The sequence below is a fragment of the Salvelinus sp. IW2-2015 genome, linkage group LG35 (genome assembly GCF_002910315.2).
Source record: "Salvelinus sp. IW2-2015 linkage group LG35, ASM291031v2, whole genome shotgun sequence".
Classification (NCBI taxonomy): Eukaryota; Metazoa; Chordata; class Actinopteri; order Salmoniformes; family Salmonidae; genus Salvelinus; species Salvelinus sp. IW2-2015.
In genome coordinates, this window is record NC_036874.1 from 3,706,900 (window position 1) to 3,729,987 (window position 23,088).

The 23,088-nt window shown below is 42.5% G+C and overlaps 3 protein-coding genes across 3 annotated transcripts in view; all 3 read right to left on the bottom strand.

Annotated features, from left to right (window-relative positions):
- sqlea (squalene epoxidase a) overlaps positions 1 to 1,985 on the bottom strand; it is an 11,863-nt gene extending 9,878 nt beyond the window's left edge. Inside the window, 8 exon segments of the mRNA XM_070437506.1 lie at positions 2 to 30; positions 235 to 331; positions 558 to 735; positions 1,060 to 1,221; positions 1,224 to 1,314; positions 1,715 to 1,845; positions 1,848 to 1,961; positions 1,964 to 1,985. Coding sequence (XP_070293607.1) covers positions 2 to 30; positions 235 to 331; positions 558 to 735; positions 1,060 to 1,221; positions 1,224 to 1,314; positions 1,715 to 1,845; positions 1,848 to 1,961; positions 1,964 to 1,985 — 824 coding nt within the window.
- A 10-nt stretch (positions 1,986 to 1,995) lies between these two features.
- Positions 1,996 to 4,582, bottom strand: LOC139023696 (squalene monooxygenase-like). The gene is made up of 5 exons (XM_070437311.1): positions 3,864 to 4,582; positions 3,201 to 3,456; positions 2,664 to 2,841; positions 2,336 to 2,432; positions 1,996 to 2,130 (listed from the first exon to the last, which is right to left on the bottom strand). The coding sequence occupies exons 1-5, from the start codon at positions 4,233 to 4,235 to the stop codon at positions 1,996 to 1,998; spliced, it is 1,038 nt and encodes a 345-aa protein (XP_070293412.1). The 5' UTR covers positions 4,236 to 4,582.
- A 4,008-nt stretch (positions 4,583 to 8,590) lies between these two features.
- rnf144b (ring finger protein 144B) lies at positions 8,591 to 19,956 on the bottom strand. The gene is given in 10 exon segments (XM_023980372.3): positions 8,591 to 9,548; positions 9,551 to 9,604; positions 9,804 to 9,835; positions 9,838 to 9,892; positions 10,318 to 10,462; positions 11,370 to 11,583; positions 14,479 to 14,539; positions 15,166 to 15,270; positions 16,248 to 16,551; positions 19,597 to 19,956. Coding segments are annotated over 9 exon segments (1,086 nt in total). The 5' UTR covers positions 16,464 to 16,551; positions 19,597 to 19,956; the 3' UTR covers positions 8,591 to 9,344.
- Positions 19,957 to 23,088: the final 3,132 nt, after the last annotated feature.

A 23,088-nucleotide genomic window follows, 5' to 3' on the forward strand; every position in this document is an offset into this window, starting at 1 on the left:
GCCTACGACAGTTACTGCTGCATTGACCTCCTATGGGACAGGTTAACACAATTACATCAGTTAAAAACACATCTGTTACACTGCTTGTCTTATCAATGGATCCTGGTGAATTGCTAATCAATAGGTGTAAATACTGTCAAGTGTAATTGTAAGTATCACCATGGGGCTATTTTACACAGCAAAGGCATCTGGAGAGTACCAGAGTATAAGCTGCATCGCAAGCTTAGAGTTGACCTTTGTGCTTCCTGTCTCCTTGTCCCTGTACTGCACTCCTGTCACACAGCCATCCTCTTCCTCCAGGCTGGACACAGTGCCTTCTATGAACGTAACACTAGGGAGAGCAAAGTACCAGTTATTAAGAAACAGTAGTTATAGTGACGTATTAATAGACAGTTCTTCTGAACACATGACCAGACCAGGAAAAACATAATCAGCCTATAAGAACTAAACCCTGGAGTTGGTCCTGGTCAAGTAATGTGGTCAGGAAAAAACAAGTGGCCCTAGTGATAGTAATGACATGTCCAACAGGTATAGTGTAGGTTCTCTCCCAGCCTTACTTTGGTTCAGCAAGCGCGGCTCTGCGCAGGCCCATGATAAAGCGCCCGTGGTGAAAGGCCCTGCCACACTGGATACTGCTGTCTGCCTGGGGATATGGGATCTCCACCTCTGTGCTGCTCTCGATGTCATGAATCACATAGCCGTTCACTACGTGGGCATCCAGCCCCTCCACTGAACCTGAGAGGAGAGCCCAGGGTTAGGCAAGGGTGATGAAACACTATTCATTATTCCTTCAACTCAGGTCTTTAGTCTGTGGCATTAAGGAATGTCTTTACATTACATAGGGACTTAGGTGTCTTTGCTACAGTTTGTTTGGTCCCACTTTAAACAAACAACGTTTAAGCCCTATATAGGTCCTGCAGTGAGCCTTGCTCGTTGAGCACATTCAATGCAAGGGCTTGTTGCGAGTCAGCTCATTGGTCGTTTGCCCCACGCTATCACCTTTTTACACGTAGACCCCACACTAAAAGATCTCTAGTTCATGCTGCAGAGACCACTCACCCTCCATTCCCAGTTCTCGCAGGGCCCTGTATCCACCAGGCTGCAGCAGCTCTCCCACTATCCTGTCAGGCTCCTTCAGGTCCCTCTCTATCACAGTGACCCTCCGGCCGTCCCGGGCCAGCACCGCAGCCATGGTCGATCCCAGGACTCCCGCCCCTACTTGATCACATCCGGCTCCTGAGATGTAGGAGAGTCCCCTGCTGCTGGGGGGCTCTCCATGCCTGAGGAACACACTCTTTTCCTCCTGCCACCTCCCTGTTTGGAGAGAAAGCGAGGAGGGTGGGGAGAGAGAGAAATGAATTCAGATCATTAAATTGGCATGTTCATGGTACTTTGCAATGGTGTTTGAAAATGTGTATGGTTTTCCTATAACAAAAAGGCTTCATTAGAGCTGTTTCTGCTAAATCTCAAACAATTATGAACATTCAATGAATTGTTTGAGATTTAAATAAAATACATAGATCGGCAGGTTTCAGTTGTACTTACCCATAGAAGGTTACAAAAAAACTTAAGAGTGTCTTTGCACTATAATTGGACACTATTTATTGTGTATAGTGTATAATGAAGTAGGCCAACGGGTGAGAATAATAACGTATTAATCTAGCTTATTTCTTGTTTTTGTTCTTCAACAGATTGCACAGTTATTATTACTCACCTTCTTTGACGCGCTCTCTCCACTCCTGTGCCTGACAGCTGAGGGTTTCGGTATAAATGTATTGATGACCGGTAGGGATAATAAAAGTTCAAGCGGTAATTGTAGAATTTGGGTACCTTGTGATGTCCGTGGTACCTGACATAAGATAGCAGCATCCCCACTGCCAAGAACACTACAGCCGCCAGGATTATCTCTTTGTGAGCAAACTCCAAAACTGCGTCGCATTTCTTATAAATGTAGGTGAACTTGCAATTCCAAGAAAAGTCCACATCTTTATTCTATTATAACCTACTTGAACAAACCTTCATGATACATCCAACAAAGTGAGAGGAGGTCTGGGCCTTCCCAGCTACCAGGCTCTTCCTGAACTTTGAGAAACAGCCGTCAGCTACTACAGTTACTGCTGCATGGACCTCCTATGGGACAGGTTAACACAATTACAACAGTTAAAAACACATCTGTTACACTGCTTGTCTTATCAATGGATCCTGGTGAACTGCTAATCAATAGGTGTAAATACTATCAAGTGTAATTGTAAGTATCAGCATGGGGCTATTTTACACAGCAAAGGCTATCTGGAGAGTAACAGAGTATAAGCTGCATCGCAAGCTTAGAGGTGACCTTTGTGTCTCCTGTCTCCTTGTCCCTGTACTGCACTCCTGTCACACAGCCATCCTCTTCCTCCAGGCTGGACACAGTGCCTTCTATGAGCGTAACACTAGGCGAGAGCAAAGTACCAGTTATTAAGAAACAGTAGTTATAGTGATGGAATTAATAGAGACAGGTTCTTCTGAACACATGACCAGACCAGGAAAAACATAATCAGCCTATAAGAACTAAACCCTGGATTTGATCCTGGTCAAGTCATGTGGTCAGGAACAAACGTGTGGCCTTAGTGATAGTAATGACATGTCCAACAGGTATAGTGAAGGTTCTCTCCCAGCCTTACTTTGGCTCAGCGAGGGCGGCTCTGCGCAGGCCCATGATAAAGCGTCCGTGGTGAAAGGCCCTGCCACACTGGATACTGCTGTCTGCCTGGGGATATGGGATCTCCACCTCTGTGCTGCTCTCGATGTCATGAATCACATAGCCGTTCACCACGTGGGCATCCAGCCCCTCCACTGAACCTGAGAGGAGAGCCCAGGGTTAGGCAAGGGTGATGAAACACTTTTCATTATTCATTTAACTCAGGTCTTTAATGGCAAGAAGGAATGTCTTTACATTAAATAGGGACTTGGGTGTCTTTGCTACAGTTTGTTTGGTCCCATTTTAAACAAACAACTTTTAAAGCCTTTATAGGGCCTTTATTATAGGTTATAAGCCCTATATAGGTCCTGCAGTGAGCCTTGCTCGTTGAGCACAGCCCCCATTTAATACAAGGGCTTGTTGCGAGTCAGCTCATTGGTCGTTTGCCCCACGCTATCACCTTTTTACACGTAGACCCCACACTAAAAGATCTCTAGTTCATGCTGCAGAGACCACTCACCCTCCATTCCCAGTTCTCGCAGGGCCCTGTATCCACCAGGCTGCAGCAGCTCTCCCACTATCCTGTCAGGCTCCTTCAGGTCCCTCTCTATCACAGTGACCCTCCGGCCGTCCCGGGCCAGCACCGCAGCCATGGTCGATCCCAGGACTCCCGCCCCTACTATGATCACATCCGGCTCCTGAGATGTAGGAGAGTCCCCTGCTGCTGGGGGGCTCTCCATGCCTGAGGAACACACTCTTTTCCTCCTGCCACCTCCCTGTTTGGAGAGAAAGCGAGGAGGGTGGGGAGAGAGAGAAATGAATTCAGATCATTAAATTGGCATGTTCATGGTACTTTGCAATGGTGTTTGAAAATGTGTATGGTTTTCCTATAACAAAAAGGCTTCATTAGAGCTGTTCTGCTAAATCTCAAACAATTATGAATTATGAACATTCAATGAATTGTTTGAGATTTAAATAAATACATAGATCGGCAGGTTTCAGTTGTACTTACCCATAGAAGGTTACAAAAAAACTTAAGAGTGTCTTTGCACTATAATTGGACACTATTTTATTGTGTATAGTGTATAATGAAGTAGGCCAACGGGTGAGAATAATAATCGTATTAATCTAGCTTATTTCTTGTTTTTGTTCTTCAACAGATTGCACAGTTATTATTACTCACCTTCTTTGACGCGCTCTCTCCACTCCTGTGCCTGACAGCTGAGGGTTTCGGTATAAATGTATTGATGACCGGTAGGGATAATAAAAGTTCNCTCACCTTCTTTGACGCGCTCTCTCCACTCCTGTGCCTGACAGCTGAGGGTTTCGGTATAAATGTATTGATGACCGGTAGGGATAATAAAAGTTCAAGCGGTAATTGTAGAATTTGGGGTACCTTGAATGTATGTCCGTGGTACCTGACATAAGATAGCAGCATCCCCACTGCCAAGAACACTACAGCCGCCAGGATTATCTCTTTGTGAGCAAACTCCAAAACTGCGTCGCATTTCTTATAAATGTAGGTGAAACTTGCAATTCCAAGAAAAGTCCACATCTTTATTCTATTATTATACTAGGCTACTTGAACTGAATAGGCTAACTCATTCAATAAATTACCACTGCTCAGAATGTTTCCTAACCTATAACCTGAAACTAAATTGCAAAAACAAAAAGCAGCCGAGATCATGGAATATAATCAATTGCGCAATAAAATSTCATCACAGTTCAGCAATTATTATTTCAAAAAGAACAAATATTCTATTTCAGTTACTTTATCAGATCGTAGGCCTAGTAATATTTAAAATATATATCCGTTAATCCAAAAGAAAAGTATTCAAAACCATGACAATTATTCGACCCGACATGTCAGATGGTTTCAAGGGATGCTAAATATTTTATGATAATGAGATAGGTACAACCTCGGTTCGCAGGTTTGGTGTCCGGCCCTCTGTATCTGAACCGTCCAATCAGGAARAGCACATCGGTGAGCAGAGCTCACGCTATCAGGCCATTGGCCAATCCTCGACTGCTGGTTTGGAGCGCTGGCTGAGAGAGGATAGTATGATATGATGTCACTGGAAAGGTGTCTTTAGACCCGTTTCTGTGTTTGCAAACTTTGCCACACGAGGGCGATGCGCGTAAATTGATGGCAGAACAAGGGGAAGTTCTTATAGAACACAGGGGGAAAAGCCTATATTTACATGTTGCTTATGAGTGCATTTCTTACTACTTTTTTGTTATAATTGGATTTTAAGCCTTGTATGAATGTCTTGCTTAATATAATGCTTGTGTCATCATCGCAAATCAACTGCATTATACTTTTWAAAAAACTTCACCTTCAACCAGTAACATGGCTTTTGCTAAAGCCTATGTCAACGAGCGTTAGCATTCTAGCTAACAACTGCTGCATCCAAAATAATTATTTTGCAAAGATCACAACCAAATAATCTTAGCGACTGTTCAAGCAAGAATCAAAACATCGTTGTAAGCGTATGAGAACCCCAAAAAGTTATTTTATTCATAAGTAATACAAACGTAAATGTAGGCTATGTTGAATGCGCGCAGYTGGCGTTATCTTTCTTACTGTCAGTGTGTCATGCTGGAAAGGGGTCTATCGGTCTACAATGTTACACTACGGAGGAAGTTACCAAACCGGTTCGCAGTCAGTACTCTTTGCCAGACATAGGAAATAACTCTGTTATGGATTGTGTTACATACCTTGCCTTGGGGTGATTATGTAGATAAGTAGGATTGTGAGGATATCAATACAAACATGTATTTTATTTCTGAGGGCATCCTAGTTTATGTTGGGCAGCCTTATTAAATATTGTATAACGTTTTTTTGAAAGCCTTTTTGCCAAGACCCCTACACGGACATGTTTAATGTTACTCTAACATTAGAAGCCAAGTAGCAACACTATATATATATATATTTTTTTTTTTAATAACTATAATAGTAATGCAAAGCACTGACCCAATAGGGTTTGCTTCTTTTTATTCAACTCCAGTATAAAAAACTACCAATCGATCAGTGATCAATTAATTAATTCCTTCATTAATTCAATATTTGAAATGCCATATAATTTATACTCCATTAAATTCATATTTCTGGTCTTTACCATTGATGGCCTCACAATCTAATCATATGTCAACATTACAGGAGTGTGCTTTAAATAGTCCACATTCACAAGACTCATCCACTGATTAATTCTTTACTATAACTGTAATAATAGTTAGTCACGTGAAACTATAACACTGGTATGAATACGATTATGAAAGGTCTGGATGGACACTATACACTCAGGACAAGGGGTGTCATGGTCAAACAAGTCTTCACCACATGTCTTCACAGGTAGTGGTTAAAGACTGTTTCATATTTCTCCTTTTGCCTGATGTGACTTTTGGCTCCCCATTTTGCTTGACAAAGTCCTGAGAATAAACAACAAAAACTGCCATTAACAATTATACTGATTTGGTAGACATTGAAAAAAAATACATCACATGAAGTCATCGTGACAGACCCATGATGAAATCGGGGTTGTTTTTTTGATGAAAGAGACAGTGATTTATTGAATTAAATGTACAAATGTTTCTGTAGTCTATGTACAGTATACATGAGTGACCTGAAGCAATCAATGTGTGTTAGTGAACATTCATTACCAGTCCCACAGAAGGAGTGCCAGTAACAGACTGAGAATCTCAGCCAGTCCTCCATATGTCTGCCCAGCAGCACCTGCACAGGTAAACAGTTACATGAAGCCTGCTATGAAAACCTCAGGTGGGATCATTCAGTGGTGTTAAAGGAGGTAGAGCCTCACTGTGCAACAAGAAGACAAAAGACACTTCCATGACACCTGACACACACAGCCCTTCTTCAAGTTCCCACACCTACTTATTCTGCATTGTAGTGTTGGAAACACAAGACGTCTCGAGCGCCAGCGTTGGTACATATGGAATCTTCGGAATACCTGTGTGATACATTAATCTCGGTTAACCCAGAACTAACTCGAACAGTGCTTGATTTGGGAAGGAGCTCACCGGAGCTGAGTACAGGTGTTGTGCCGAGATCCCCCCTTCCCGTGAACGCGCACAATTCTTCATTGCTGCGACTTGCTTGCAAATTGAGATTTCTGATCACGTTAGGCTGCGTTTCATTTTTTTTTAATTACGTCGGCTTGATCGCGGGGGAGGCACTAGTAATGGTTTGGTTATTTGTTTCAAGTGTATTAGTCTATAAATAAATATCTTTGGCAAAATTCATCATCTCTCCCATGTCTTATTCGAATAGTAGTTGTTCTGAAATGTTATTGCTTGCCTACATTTTACTCCCTCCACAGAAAGTATTTGACTCTAGCCACAAAATTAAGGAAATTAAAGTGGGGAGGGGGTTCACCAAGGCTATTTCTTTACCTACCGAAATTCTCCCTCCCCTTCTAATTTCCTTAATTTTGGTGCTAGAGTCAAATACTTTCTGTCACACACTACTGGTCAACATGACCTACCAAAAATTATTATGAAGTGTGCCAAGCATTGCAGTCCCAGGATATAATGGGGGAGAGAATTTCGACAGGCAAGAAAATAGCCTTGCCGAACCCTTCCCCCCTTATAATTTCCTTAATTATGTGGCTAGTCAATTACTTTCTAGAGAACAAACTTCACGTCAGGATAGGCAATCGAAATGAACAATTAATGTATGTGTTATATTAAACATAGGCCATGTAGGCAATAAATAAACATTTCACAATATCTAGTCAAAAAATGGAGAGATTCGAATTTTGGCAGAGATTTATTTATTGACTAATACACTTGAAACAAATAGCCAAACCGAAAACTGCAGACATTACAAGTGCCTCCCCCGCGATCAAACCGCCATAAAATATTTAAATGAAACGCAGCCTAACGTGATCATTGACAGCTTCCTTCAAGAACACAAATAAAAAATGCTTTCTGCTACTAAAATCAGTGAATGTAGGCTAAACTGACTGAAGAGCAGAAATCTAAACTAGCAAGCAAGTCGCAGCAATGGAGAATTTAGTGTGTGCGCGTTCACGTGAAGGGGGGAATTCTGGGAAGGGGGAGATTTTAGGCACAATACCGGCACCTGTTTCAGTCCAAATCAAGCAAAAATAAAACATTGCCTTGGAAAATCGGTTTCCCTGTTAATATTGCAGAAACTTCACATTTATAAAGCATCTAACTGCAATGCACGACGAAAAACAATTTCAGTTATGTTTTGTGAATGAATGAAACTTCCAATCTCAGCTCTTGTTTGCAGGGTTCTTAGCGGTCAATTGCCACTGACTTAAAGCCTATATAGAACCTATATTGAGGAAGAAGTGTGCTTATATTGAAGCAAAGAATGATTACCCCGGAAAGAATTCTGTTTCCGTAGCATGTCAAATACTTTTAACAACTTCAGATCATCTTTGAGTTTCCCCCTTGAAGTTCCACTTCGTCTTGATCGAAAATAAGAAACGCAATCTTCACATCTACCACAAGGTGTCTCTGGTATCCAGCAGAACACTAACAGTTTTAGATTTTTATCAAAATAGTAATTTTTGGTCCCGTTTGACAGCATCAAACCGCCTCTCAAAACCCACAAACTAGTCAGCTCTATCACCGTCTTTCTTGGTCAACGCTAACTGTCATTACCAAATTCCGTGGTAGACTTTGGATCTGATAGGCTAATCTATACATTGCAACATTATTGCAGTCATTCACATTGTACGACCTCTTTAGGGCCCAATTTACTATAGTTCTAGTCTTCAGTAGGCAAGATGATGAAGACAACCAGGCCTATGACTGGGTGAATCTCGAAAGGTCATGTTATAAATTATTATAAACAAGATTATATAACAATGTGGCAAACAAACATTTAAGTGGGCCATACTATTATGCAGCCAGGGCATGTCCAATATCTGATGTTTATTTCAATTACAATGGATCTTTTACAAAATATCTGATGCAGAAACATCAACGAAAAAAGTAGAAACAAGACAGGACCATATACACAATTCCATAAATACATATTTACATACATTATAGTAGTAGTAGTAGTATATAGAATCCAACAGAAATTTGGTCTGGAATTCCAGGTGGAATCTGTCAGCAGCAGAAAAATATTTCTATGTGCACCTTTGAAGCCCTATATCATTGGTTACTTCCAAAATGGCACCCTATTCCCATTATAGTTCACACCTTTGACCAGGGACAGGTCAAAAGTAGCATACTATGTAGGGAATAGGGTGCCATTTTGGATGAACACATTTTTCTCCCAGTACCCAATACAGTGCACAATGCAGTTTCCACAGCACATTATGAAACAATGTTTGCATTGGTTAAGGATTTTTCCCTATGTTACATACAGTCATTCTTTTCATAAACAACACACATTTTTGCATAATATAATGGAAGGAAAAACAAATACCACCAAATACCAGGCACTGTAGGATGGAGGCACTTGTGCACCTACTGTAAGAAGACTGGTTTGGCATGGTGACGTTTGGCACATGAGGGTGGTAGACAGTGGTCCTGTACTGTATGTGTGTGTGAGATGGTGGCAATCAGGGTACTAGTCAGTTTTCAATTCTGTCAATTCAATAACATTATTTAAAATTCAATGAGTTGGAAAATACCCCATTCTTTTCAATGAAGATGTTTTCATTCATGAATTAAAATCAGTTCCTGAATTGACTGAATGGATCCATTTCCAGACCGTGGTGAGAAGAAGGAGCAGTCTCTCTTTATACTTGGTGGGACTGAGTTCTGGCTGTATGTCTGTCTGCGTGAGCTCTTTCTTCTTCCTCCTCTTCTTTTTGCCTCGGCAGGGCTTGCACAGGCAGCACAGGATGCAGGGTGAAGCCAGCAGAGGAGAGGAGAGGCCACCAGCACGATGACACTGACGCCAACCAGGATGCCCACCACCTGCCAAGAGGACAGGGTTCACACACACGCATGCACAAACGCGCACACACAGGGTGTTTAGCAGGAGGCCAATAAATGTGAATGTCACATACTTAATGTCAGGCCAATTACTGTTATTTCAGGCATACAAGAAAACTTGATATAGCAAAACACAAATTTCCTGGTTTACTGGGGTGTAAAATGAGAAGAGTCACCTCACCTGTGTTCTGTTCCACATGACGGAGGCTCGGAGTGGCCCAGCTTGTTCCTGCATGGCCCCTTATCATAGTGCCTCAGGAATATATCACCCTAAACATATAACAGTTATCATAGTGCCTCAAGAATATATCACCTTAACATATAACAGTTATCATAGTGCCTCAGGAATATATCACCTTAACATATAACAACAGTTATCATAGTGCCTCAGGAATATATCACCTTAACATATAACAGTTATCATAGTGCCTCAGAATATATCACCTTAACATATAACAGTTATCATAGTGCCTCAGGAATATATCACCCTTAACATATAACAACAGTTATCATAGTGCCTCAGAAATATATACCTTAACATATAACAACAGTTATCATAGTGCCTCAGGAATATATCACCTTAACATATAACAGTTATCATAGTGGCTTAACATAGAGGAATACAGTATTACCATTAAACATACAACATGTAGGTTCAGACTTATTGAAGCATTTATCACTGTATGTGGACTTACATCCAGGTTCTGCAGACAGTACCAGCAGAAGGTGTGTTTGCAGCTCTTACACAGCATCTGGGCACAGCCTTGGTTCCTCTCGATGTACACACCACACATGGGGCACTGCTTGATGGGCAGATCAGAGTCACTGCATGACCGGCCCCTGGGGACAGGTGGATGAGGGGTGGAGAGGTGGGGGAGTTGGGGGGAGAGGTGGAGAGGTGGTGGGGGAGGTGAGGGAGAGTGGGTTCAGACAGAATTAGATTAAGAATGTTAATAATGTCTATACATTATAGTGTAAATATAATTATATGGTGTTAGCAGGGTTAAACCATGGAAGCTGAAGCACAGACTGTCATCTTTATTTAGCACTAATGTTAATTGGCGGTTTAACTTAATTTATTTGGGGAGAAGAAACTATAAGGGAACCAGTTGACTGAATACCATGGTAAGAAGSGATTGAATTAACTGCATTGTATTACTAAATGGACCAATAGTGTTAATCCCCCACAACAACATCAAACTGGCATTCTGTCTCTCATACTTTGGGGCTCAATTCTAAGATTTTAGAACACTTTCTGGTCTTGTCTGATGTTGTTATACTTTAGTACATTAAATCCATCGACTCAAGGACATTTCCTCCAGTACATGAGGCATTTCGCGTTGTCAAAGCAACAGAAATGGATTCACTGACTGACTCCCCTACTCCTCCCCTTTGACAGGGACACAATGGCATTCCATTATGCTTTACTCCACACCTTCCAATAACAAACACACACACACACACATTGAAGGGTGGAAGGGGTGGAATACTGGATGCAGCATAGAGAGAGAGACACCGACGGAATTTCTGAGGAACACACTGAGCACACTGTCTGTGGCACACCAGAAATGGCATTGGGTGTAGCTAGCTTGTCCAAAAGGCCAAGACACTCTTACCAAATTGTTCATTTGACTTATTTCCAAAATGACGAGCAACAGTACTGCCAACTACTGCTTCAATCAGCATTCATCAGTTATTTAGTGACAATATTTTTTCCACCAAGGCGCCCTGACTGTGACTGACTGACCTGCTCTCTGAGGCAGGCGATGATGATGTCATAGGCTGGTGCTCGGAGCAGGCGTGCCCGTCCTGCCAGGGCCCTCTACAGCCAGAGCAGAAGATGGTGTGGCAGGCTGGACAGGGKACGGACGTAGGCTGGCCCTCTGAGCTGGGCCCAACGCTGCAGACAGCCTGGCACTCCAGCACCGGGCACCATGCTCTACTAGGGTCCAGCTGCACCCCTGAAACATAACAAACCAATGATGTACATAAACACATATGTATGTACATATACAGGTAACTGACTAAATAAAGGAAACACTAGTAAACAAGGGATATAAAGTATATTGAAAGCAGGTGCTTCTACACAGGTGTGGTTCCTGAGTTAATTAAGCTCTTAACAATCCATCATGCCTAGTTACCCATTATATTGGCTACCATGGCTCGKAGAGATCTCAGTGACTGAAAGATGGGTCTCAAAGGAGCATAGGGGGTTTGTGAGTATGTGTCTGTCTGTGTGTGTGTGTGCTTCAGTCACCAGATCTCAACCCAATTGAACACTTATGAGAGATTCTGGAGTAGCGCCTGAGACAGTGTTTTCCTCTACCATCAACAAAACACAAAATGATGGAATTTATGGTATGTGGAAGAATGGTGTCGCATCCCTCCAATAGTTCCAGACYCWTGTAGAATCTATGCCATGTTCTGGCAGCTCGTGGTGGCCCAACATCCTATTTAGACGCTTTATTTGATTTCGACAGTTACCTGTATGTATGTCTATAGAATTGTTGGGTTRGACATTTTGAACATTGAGATATTAAATAAATGATAGAGAAGAAGCATAGAATCAAAACAGAAAGTTAAGGGTTCTCTGTAGAAAGCCAGAAGGCTTTGGAATGTGTTTGATGGAGAAGAGGAGAGTGACGTGTTGATACAGGAAAGACAGATGGACATCTGTATATTAGATGAAGGAGGGGTTGAGGTCAGGAGGTGAGGACAGATTCTCATCAGGGAGTAATAAATGTTTGGTATCCTGTTACCCTCTTTATTAGCTTCCTGTAGAGCCATAAAATGTAAGGATTGGAGAGAAGGAGGAGTGTCTTAAGTGGGATATAAATATCTGGATGGAACAAATGTTGGGTTGTCTGATTACAGCTGTACAGAACCTTTGGGAAGAATTAAACTTGGTTAAAGCTTCTCTAGTGTCCGTGGGTTATTTTCTCTGAAAAATAAGAACCTAACAGAATGATACCCAAAGCAAGGTATTAGATATAGAGGGTAGAGGATCCTAGATATGGGTGCCTTCAGAAAGTATTCACACCCCTTGACTTTTTCTACCTTTTGTTGTGTTACTGCCTGCATTTAAAATTTGTTAAATTGAGATTGTGTCACTGGCCTCCACACCCCAAAGTATAATATAAAAAAATACCAAAAAAATTACAAATTAAGAAAAAATGAAAAGCTGAAATGTCTTGAATCAATAAGTATTCAACCCATTTGTTATGGCAAGTYTAACGGATGTGAAATGGTTAGCTAGTTAGCAGTGGTGCGCGCTAATAGCGTTTCAATCAGTTACGTCACTCGCTTAGAGGCCTTGAATTAGTAGTGGTTCCCCTTGCTCTGCAAGAGCCGCGGCTTTTGTGGAGCGATGGGTAACGACGCTTCGTGGGTGACTGTTGTTGATGTGTGCAGAGGGTCCCTGGTTCGCGCCCGTGTCGGGGCGAGGGTACGGTCTAAAGTTAAACTGTTACATTGATGCTGTTGACCCGGATCACTGGTTGCTGCGGAAAAGGAGGAGGTTGAAAGGGGGGTGAGTGTAACGGATGTGAAATGGCTAGCTAGTTAGCGGGTATGCGCTAATAGCGCCTTTCAGTCGGTTACGTCACTTGCTCTGAAACCTAGAAGTAGTGGTTCCCCTTGCTCTGCAAGGGCCGCGGCTTTTGTGGAGCGATGGGTAACGACGCTTCGTGGGTGACTGTTGTTGATGTGTGCAGAGGGTCCCTGGTTCGCGCCCGTGTCGGGGCGAGGGGACGGTCTAAAGTTATACTGTTACACTGTTACAATCCGGGTCACGGCACCAATGTAACAGTATAACTTTAGACCGTACCCTCGCCCCGACACGGGCGCGAACCAGGGACCCTCTGCACACATCAACAACAGTCACCCACGAAGCGTCGTTACCCATCGCTCCACAAAATCTATTTTAAAAAAGAATAATGTGCAAATATTGTACAATCCAGGTGTGCAAAGCTCTTAGAGACCTACCCAGAAAGACAGCTGTAATCGCTGCCAAAGGTGATTCTAACATGAATTGACTCAGGGGGTTAAATACTTATGAAATCAGGATATATTAGTGTTTTTTTTAATTTATTTTTTTACAAATGTTAGAATGTTTCTTCCACTTTGACATTACAGAGTATTTTGTGTAGATCGTTGACAAAAATGACAATTAAATCAATTTTAATCCCACCTTGTAAAAAGTCAAGGGGTGTGAATACTTTCTGAAGGCACTGTAGGCCTGCTTATCCTAGATGTGCCAGGGCATGGGTTTCAGTGGGGTTTATAACTGCTTTCGTAACAAAGGCACATTCCATGTTATCCTTTATCAGGGTAGCACCATGAGAACATATTTTGTGCACTTTGTTCGACTGTTCCTAGATCCAATTTTTATGGTATTTGATTTATGACTGAACGGTGACTAATATTGGTTTCAGTGTGTTGTTGCCTCAAGGCAAACCAACCAACCKCCGATTCCAATTTGTAAATGTCAAACCAGCCGGGACCATTTCTACACTGTTTTCTTCTCTTCAAGCTCTTAGAAATTACTTTTGTCTCTAAACTAAAGCCAACAACAACAAACCATATTTCTTCACCAACAAAAACTGAGGACAGACAGAGCAATAACAACTTCATAATATCCAGTAATTCTTAAACTGCTATTTATAAATCGCCTTATGGTATTCTGGTAGCTTGATGAACCTTCTAGTAGCTACTAAAATTACAAGAACCTTTCAGCTGGACTGGGACGGGAGGGAGTCAAGATAAGGACTAGAGGGAGACCTGAAATAGCCTGGTTGCCATGAGAGCCGTCACCAGTCACCTCCCCAGCATGCTAATGCTAATGAACAGTACCGTACCTCGTTCAAACTCCAGCCGCTGGTACAGCTCAACCTGATCCGCAGAGGCAAAACAGGCTATCTGCAAAACAACACAAAAAAAAACAGAATTGATCATGTCTGTGATTATGTCTTAAAATCAAAGGAGGACCAGCCTGGTCCCAGATCAGTTTGTGCTGTATTGCCAACTTCTATGGTCATTGTTACAAACAGATCTGAGACCAGGCTTCAATGTAATGCATTCCACAGAAATGAAATGTATTGCATGCTATAGAAATGCAGAATTTAACGCAGGGATAATCATTTCAAGAGAAGAGGTGTTGATTACCAAATTCCCTGACCTGATCGCAACACTACATTGGCCTGTGCTGTAGAGTATTTACCATTTACACCTGACAATGACATTTGGAAGTTCAAGGTGACATGATGTAAGATGTAGAAAGGGTTGGCAAATTCATCTTACCCAACGGTACCCAACCCTACTAGTGGTAACAGGCAAATACATATGAGTGTAATAGCAATGTAGCAGTGTAATAGTCAAATGGTCTAAACATTGATGTGTACCAGTGGTTCTTTGAATGTGTCCAAAATGGCACCCTATTCCCTATATAATTCCCTATGGGGCCTGGTCAAAATAGTGCACTATAAAGGGAATAGGYTGTCATTTGAGTCACAGGCACAGTAGAACATCCAGTATAAGCCTAGTACCTCTGAGTGAAGTAGGACTCCTGTCCTCTGACAAGCCATGTCTGGACATGTGACCGGGCTGCCCCCACCCTCCCGGATGGCCAGCTGAACATACTGCTGCAGACACTGAGGGGACAGACAACCAATGACGTAAACACAGATGTGAATAATATGTATGTCTATGGACAAAACCAGCGAGCAGGGTGATGTTCAGCAGCGCACAACATTGTGAAATGTTCCCGAACAAACATGCCTCTCTGTAGCCATGTAGAGTAAGGAATCACYTCAGCTCTGATCATTACATTTTATCTACAACGTTCCACAACGTTCACCAACTAAAAGTGGCCCTGGATTGATGTTGATGTTGACAGTATCTGAGATATACAGTAACTAGCACTTGAACTAGACTCGTCCCTAAGAAACGATTTGATGCTAAAGACAAAGCAGCCAAAAAATGCAGTCCTGCGTGTCTGTTCATGCAAAAACCTACTGTTTTGTTTGTCAGAAGAGTCACACCAAGCCTCACCCAGCTACTGTAGCAACAGCAGAATGCAGAAGGCATGGGGTTWATTGTCAATCAGTGCATAGTACTGGTAAGTGGTAACCAGTGTTGTGTTGACAGTATCTCTCTTTGGCTGTGTTCCAAATGGCATCGTATTCCCTATATAGTGCACTACTTTCCAGGCCCCTGATATACCCTATGTTTGACCTTGGCCTAGCAACTCAGACTGCTGCTCTGAGCGATGCCAGAAGTCAGGCAGAGATTAGCACCAGCCAACCATCCCCACGCCAGGATATCTCACTATCCGTGTCAAGGCACATKATTTCCACCTCAGTGCAGATGGATACAGGCTGACTGAACACCAATCAATAGAAAGTCAGCTAGAGTACTGCCTGCCAGATATAAAAGTGAAAGAGAAACGAAATGCTTTCAGGAAAGCAGTGATTAAATATATATTTTTGATTCGGATAGATATGTCCTGTTATTTGAATGCTGAGTCTTGTTGAATGAAAACAGAGGGAGAATAGAAAATACAGGCATTTCCCTGCCCAGTATCAGATATGAGAAGAGAAGTTGTGGCAGGTTCGTGTTGTCTACCTACCGGGGTGCAGAAGACACAGTCACAGGTGTGCAGCGTGCTGGTTGCTGCTGAGGGGTGCTCACTAAGGCACAGCTTGCAGTAGACCACCACATCAGGCTGGGTGGAGGAGGAGGCCACTACAGCCCCGGCCTGGCCCAGAGGCTGGGATGGACTGCTGTTGGCTATGGGGCCCTGACCCTGGCTCTGGCCCCGGGCTGGACGGCTGTTGTTGGCCATGGGGTGAGCAGAGCGGTCAGTCAGCGCTGCCTGGAAAATTCTCTTAGCCCTTCTGCTGTAGGAAGTGTGGAGGGCTGTGCTCCATGATCTGGAGGATGGTGGAGAACAGAAGACAAGCAGTCAGCTGATAACCTCGCCAGTCCCCACATCATCTAATGGTGTTTAGAACAGCTGATAGCCTCGCCAGTCCCCAACATCATCTAGTGGTGTTTAGAACAGCTGATAGCCTCGCCAGTCCCCACATCATCTAATGGTGTTTAGAACAGCTGATAGCCTCGCCAGTCCCCACATCATCTAATGGTGTTAGAACAGCTGATAGCCTCGCCAGTCCCCACATCATCTAATGGTGTTTAGAACAGCTGATAGCCTCGCAGTCCCCACATCATCTAATAGTGTTTTAGAACAGCTGATAGCCTCGCCAGCCCCACATCATCTAATGGTGTTTAGAACAGCTGATAGCCTGCCCAGTCCCCACATCATCTAATGGTGTTTAAAACAGCTGATAGCCTCGCCAGTCCCCACATCATCTAATGGTGTTTAGAACAGCTGATAGCCTGCCAGTCCCCACATCATCTAATGGTGTTTAGAAACAGCTTATAGCCTCGCCAGTCCCCACATCATCTAATGGTGTTTAGAACAGCTGATAGCCTGCCAGTCCCCACATCATCTAATGGTGTTTAGAACAGCTGATAGCCTGCCAGTCCCCACATCATTTAGTGGTGTTTAGAACAGCTGATAACCTCGCCAGTCCCCACATCATCAATGGTGTTTAGAACAGCTGATAGCCTCGCCAGTCCCCACATCATCTAATGGTGTTTAAACAGCTGATAGCCTGCCAGTCCCCACATCATCTAATTGCGTGTTTAGAACAGCTGATAGCCTCGCTAGTCCCCACATCATCTAATGGTGTTTAGAACAGCTGATAGCCTGCCAGTCCCCACATCATCTAATGGTGTTTAGAACAGCTGATAACCTCGCCAGTCCCCACATCATCTAATGGTGTTTAGAACAGCTGATAGCCTCGCCAGTCCCCACATCATCTAATGGTGTTTAGAACAGCTGAGAGGATTAGAGACTACTTCCAGGTTGCTTCCCAAATAGTGCACTACTTTTAACCAGAGACATATTTTGGATGCGGCCCCAGACATATAATTATCACTTCCTGTTAATGAACAGAGGAGCCATTACTCCCCCTCCTTCCAGCAGTATTAGTGTGTGTAGCCGTTGGTAACATGGCTGTTGATATCTACGGTACAACACTTCTACACGCAACACAAAATCATGGGTAATATCTTTGTGTCTTTGCAATAGACGAACAAGAGAAGAGGTGTTATCCCTTTTACCAATAAAATGTGTTCTCAGGTTTCGCCAGAAGGAAAAAATTCATTTCAGAATTCATTGAAGAGCAGGAAACTCGTGGTGCTGCTGCCAATTGACCCATTTCACATGTTCTGGGCTAATCCAGGCTAGAGAGAGGACAAAGTCTAACTAAGAGGTCTAACTGTAGCTCGGGTCATCTGGTGTTGGGCCCTGTGAAAGAGTACAAACCCAGAGCCAATTTCTCTGCCCTCAAATCCAATGAGGAAAAATAAAGAATTAAGTAGTAAAATAGATTTAGCATTACAGAATGAGTGGCTAAAAAGGTGATGATTATGCATTTGTCTATCTACAGTTTCTCATTCTCCACACAAAGTGCAGTTGCTGTTTAAATTGGCAGGCAAATTTATACCAGCCAAATCAATAGAGCCAACATCACTGTCCTAAATTTACTGTGCTCCTCTATCTAATATTGATTTATGGCACACGTGCAAAACACTGATACTTGCACTTGAATGTGCACATTTTATTTCTGCACAGTCATTCTTTCTCTCTGTCTCATAGGAGTGAAGCACTTCTGTATTYTGCTGGAGACTGGAGAGCAGGGTGAAGACATCTGACAATGCTGGCTACTTCTGTCAGTCTGTCTGTTCGTCAGAGTCAGTCTGTCAGTCTGCCTGTCTGTCAGTCTGTTAGTCTGTCTGTCCTGCACAACCATAACAGGAAGGTAGCAGTAACAAACAGACCTGTGGTGCTTTATCAGTTTCCTCTATCTCTTTGCCTGGAAAGTTCCTCACCCTTTTGTTATCTTGATGAAATATTGCAACCTGCAAAATGATACAAATGGAGGAAAGGATCACCAATGTCACTGGAGTGTTTGGATCCAGCCATTGACACAACAATCTGGGGGTSAGCTGGAGTGAACCGCTAGCTTGRAGCATACAACAACAACAAACATGTTTATATCGTCATCATGATGTAGACAAGCTTTTATTAACCAACCATATGGCCGTTGCTTTGACTACCAGCAGCTTTCACATTATAGTGAGTTCTGTTTCTAACCATACTGTAGGCATTCTCCATGGATCAAAATCTAGGTTGAATGCCTGCCAGGGATCAAAGCCTCATTGTCCAGCACACAAGCAGAAACGGAAAACCATCTCAGCTCGGTGAATAGTTCCCATACATACAGAGTGACTGGCTGTGTTCTGTAGGAAGGCGGCAGCTGGGCCTGGGCCTATGCTGCCGTACTTACAATCCTGTGTGTGTGTGTGTGTGTGTGTGTGTGTGTGTGTGTGTGAGAGCTAGTGAGAGAAAGAAAGACATTCATCTTGCTGCAGTTAATGCAGGTCTAAATGTCAAATTGTTTCTACTCCAATGCCTATGAAAATGCTGTTTTAATGAATCAAAGAAACAAACAAAACCATAATTTGTTTATTACTGTGTTATTACCAAATAATGTATATATGTTGTAGTACATGTTAAACTACAGTAAATGGGAGTGACAACCTCTTTATATGAGGGTATCCCCCTAATAAAGTCTATTCTTCATCTAGAATTCATAGAGGAATAATCTGAAATATACTCATTGTTCGCATATAGTAGACAGCAGAAGAATACAAGATGAGCCTGACTGACACAATTTCACCTTCCAAGGTTGTAGCTATWCTGACATAGGTCCATATTGAAATTCTGCAACATACGCACATTAAACCATTCCTTACACTGAAAATGACATTTAAATGTCACACAGATGTCACAATAAATACGGAAACACTAGAAAAAAAGACGGAGGGGGGAAGAGAGAGAGACCTACCTCCTCGGTCAGGTCGCCTACTACGTGTAGCCTACGAGCTGCTTCTGTCCAGATTAACAGCCGCAGTGCTTTTACTACGACACAGACACATCTGTTGATACACAGTCAACTACAAAACACCTCCGCTCGGTCGCCACGATATTCACACAAGCACCACCCATTTACCTCTTCCTTCCAACTGCACTAGACACACCTCCCTGCCTGGCCTACAGTCACCAACGCAATCAGTGTTGGCATGCACAGTCAGTCCCGTGTTTCCAGATAACGAGTGTGTGTGTAATATTGTTCAGCCAACGATGTCCTTGCTGCTTTGCTGCCCTGCCTGCTGCTTGCTTGACCAGGAAGTGGTAGGCTATTGGTGGAATGTCCTCTAGCCTGCCCCTGGCGGATTGCATAGAATAAAAGCAAAAACCTACAAGCATCATCTCTCACTTCAGGAGTTCGTCCTTTTTGACTACATAATAATGAATCTTATTGTTACAAATCCACAGAAGCTTCTCTTGTGATATCTCCTGGTCGGGGAGAATATCACAGTAAATGTATTTTTACTTTCGATAATCGGGGTTTGCTCGTCAATAGCTCTCCGACGGAAGGTGCTAGGATGATGAGAGTGACAAATATAGAATTGGATGACGGTAGAGAGCAAGGTACACACTATGTTTTTACCGATAGTCAAACTCTTCCCTTCACAGAGACGAGAAGGATGCAATATACTGTTTCCTGGTGCTCGGATGGTTTGAGGACCATCATAAAAGTGCAATACCGGATGGTTTAGGGACCGTCGTAAAAGTGCAATACCGGTGATTGCATGTGAGCAAAAAAAATAATATGTTTTTACATTCCAATTCAGGAGGGTTAGCCCTATATGAAGATTACACACACTGCATAGGGACTCCAGTCACTAAAGGGCCAAGCATTTTATTAGTTACCTCTAACTACTAAGGGTACTATGTTTGACCCATTTACAAGGATACTTTTTAAAAGCCTCCTATCTAGGTGAAATGGAYATGTAAAACCACATCATGTGAAGTAACTGACCCCACTCATCCATGCTACATCAATTAGTTCTGATTTTATAGGCATATTTCTTGTGATAGGTCTGACCTTCAATACCTTCCTATCCATAGGAGCTACAGATCTACAGACAATGGTGATGAGTTCCTTCACCATTCTTATCAAAGATATTTTATAAAAAATGTAATTCCTCCCCTTTGATTCTCTAGAAATATTTTTCTTATTACAGCTTTAAATGTTAATTCAATAGCTTCCTATCTACATAACATATACATCTAAAACCACTTGAGGTTATGTCTCTGACCACATAGTAGTCTACACACATTCGAATTGCAATTTTTATTTACTGAAATTACATAAATATCTCCTATGATAGATCTAATTTTCAATAGTTCACTGTCCATATGAGTTACAGATCAACAGACTCGTGTATTGGTTTCATTGACCTCTCTTATCAAAGGTACACCTTCATATTTTTTTCCAAAATGGCTCACCTTTAATTTTCTAAAAATATATCACCAAGTACAGCTGTGGTTATTAATTCATGTACAGATCTAATTTGAGGCAAATCCAACATAACACATCACTGAGTATGTTACATTGGATTTGCCTCAAACAGAACGCTTTGTATTCAGGACATAAAGTTAATTTCTTTTACACTTTTTGCAGTTTACTTTAGTGCCTTATTGCAAACATGATGCATGTTTTGGAATATTTGTATTCTGCACAGGCTTCCTTCTTTTCACTCTTTAATTTAGGTTACTATCAGGGAGTAACTATAATATTGTTGATCCATCCTCAGTTTTCTCCTATCACAGCCATTAAACTCTGTAACTGTTTTAAAGTCACCGTTGGCCTCATAGTGAAATCTCTGAGCAGTTTCCTTCCTCTCTGGCAAGTTAGGAAGGATGCCTGTTTATTTGTAGTGACTGGGTATATTGATACACCATCCAACGTGTAATTAATAACTTCACCTGCTCAAAGGGATATTCAATTTCTGATTTTTTTACCCATCTTCCAGTAGATGCCCTTCTTTGCGATGTTAGCTCACTGACCTCCCTACTCCCTAGTAAACACATTAGAATTGCTATTTTTCATTGCACTGATTTTACATGAATATTTCCTGTGATACGTCTACTTCCAATATCTTCCTATCTATATGAGCTACATGTAACGTTCGTCGTTTGGAGGAAGAGAGGAGGACCAAGGCACAGCGTGAAAAGTATCCATTTTAATAGAATACGTTAAACAAACAAACAAAATAACGATAAACGAGAATAACACGAAACGAAACAGTTCTGTCTGGTGCAGACACACAAAGACTGAAAATAACCACCCACAAAACCCAACAGAAAACAGGCTACCTAAATATGGTTCCCAATCAGGGACAACGATAGACAGCTGCCTCTGATTGAGAACCATATCAGGCCAAACACAGAAAACCAACACAGAAATAGAAAACATAGATTACCCACCCAACTCACGCCCTGACCACACTAAAACAAACAAAATACAAAAGAACTATGGTCAGAACGTGACACTACAGGTCTACAGACAAGTGTGGTGGGTTCCTTGACCTCTCTTATAAAAGGTACACTTTTATTTTTTTATTCCTCCCCTTTGATTTTCTACAAATATTTATCCTATTACAGCTCTGGTTATTAATTCACGTACAAACCTAATTTTCAATAGCTTCCAGTCCAAATGACATATACAGTACCAGTCAAAAGTTTGGACACACCTACTCATGTCACGATCGTGTGGAGGAGAGACGGACCAAAARGCAGCATGTGAAAAATAAGACATCTTCTTTTATTAGAAGAAGGAAAAACGAAGCAAAACACTTTACAAACTAACAAAACAAAACACGACCGTGAAGCTATAAACGTTAGTGCACACAAAAAGCAACAAACGTTCAACATAGACAATTACCCACAAACACCTAAAGCCTATGGCTACCTTAAATATGGCTCCCAATCAGAGACAACAATAACCAGCTGTCTCTGATTGAGAACCAAATCAGGCAACCATAGACTTTCCTAAACACCTACACTCAACCATAGACATACTAGAACATCATCAACACAAACCCATACCTACAACCAACACCCCTATACCATATAATCACCCAAACACACACATACCCATGTCACACCCTGACCTAACTAAATTAATAAGAAAACAAAAAATACTAAGGCCAGGGCGTGACAGTACCCCCAAAAGGTGCGGACTCCGACCGCAAAACCTGACATATAAAGGGAGGGTCCGGGGTGGGCCCTAATATGGCGGCGGCTCGGGTGCGGGACGTGGCCCCACTCCAGCATTGTCAATAGCCGCTTCGGTGTCTCTGGTAGATCCTGGCTGACTGGCGGATTCAGCCGATCCCGGCTGACTGGCGACTCTGGCTGCTCATGGCTGGCGGGCGACTCTGGCTGCCCATGGCTGGCGGCGACTCTGGCTGCCCATGGCTGGCGGGCG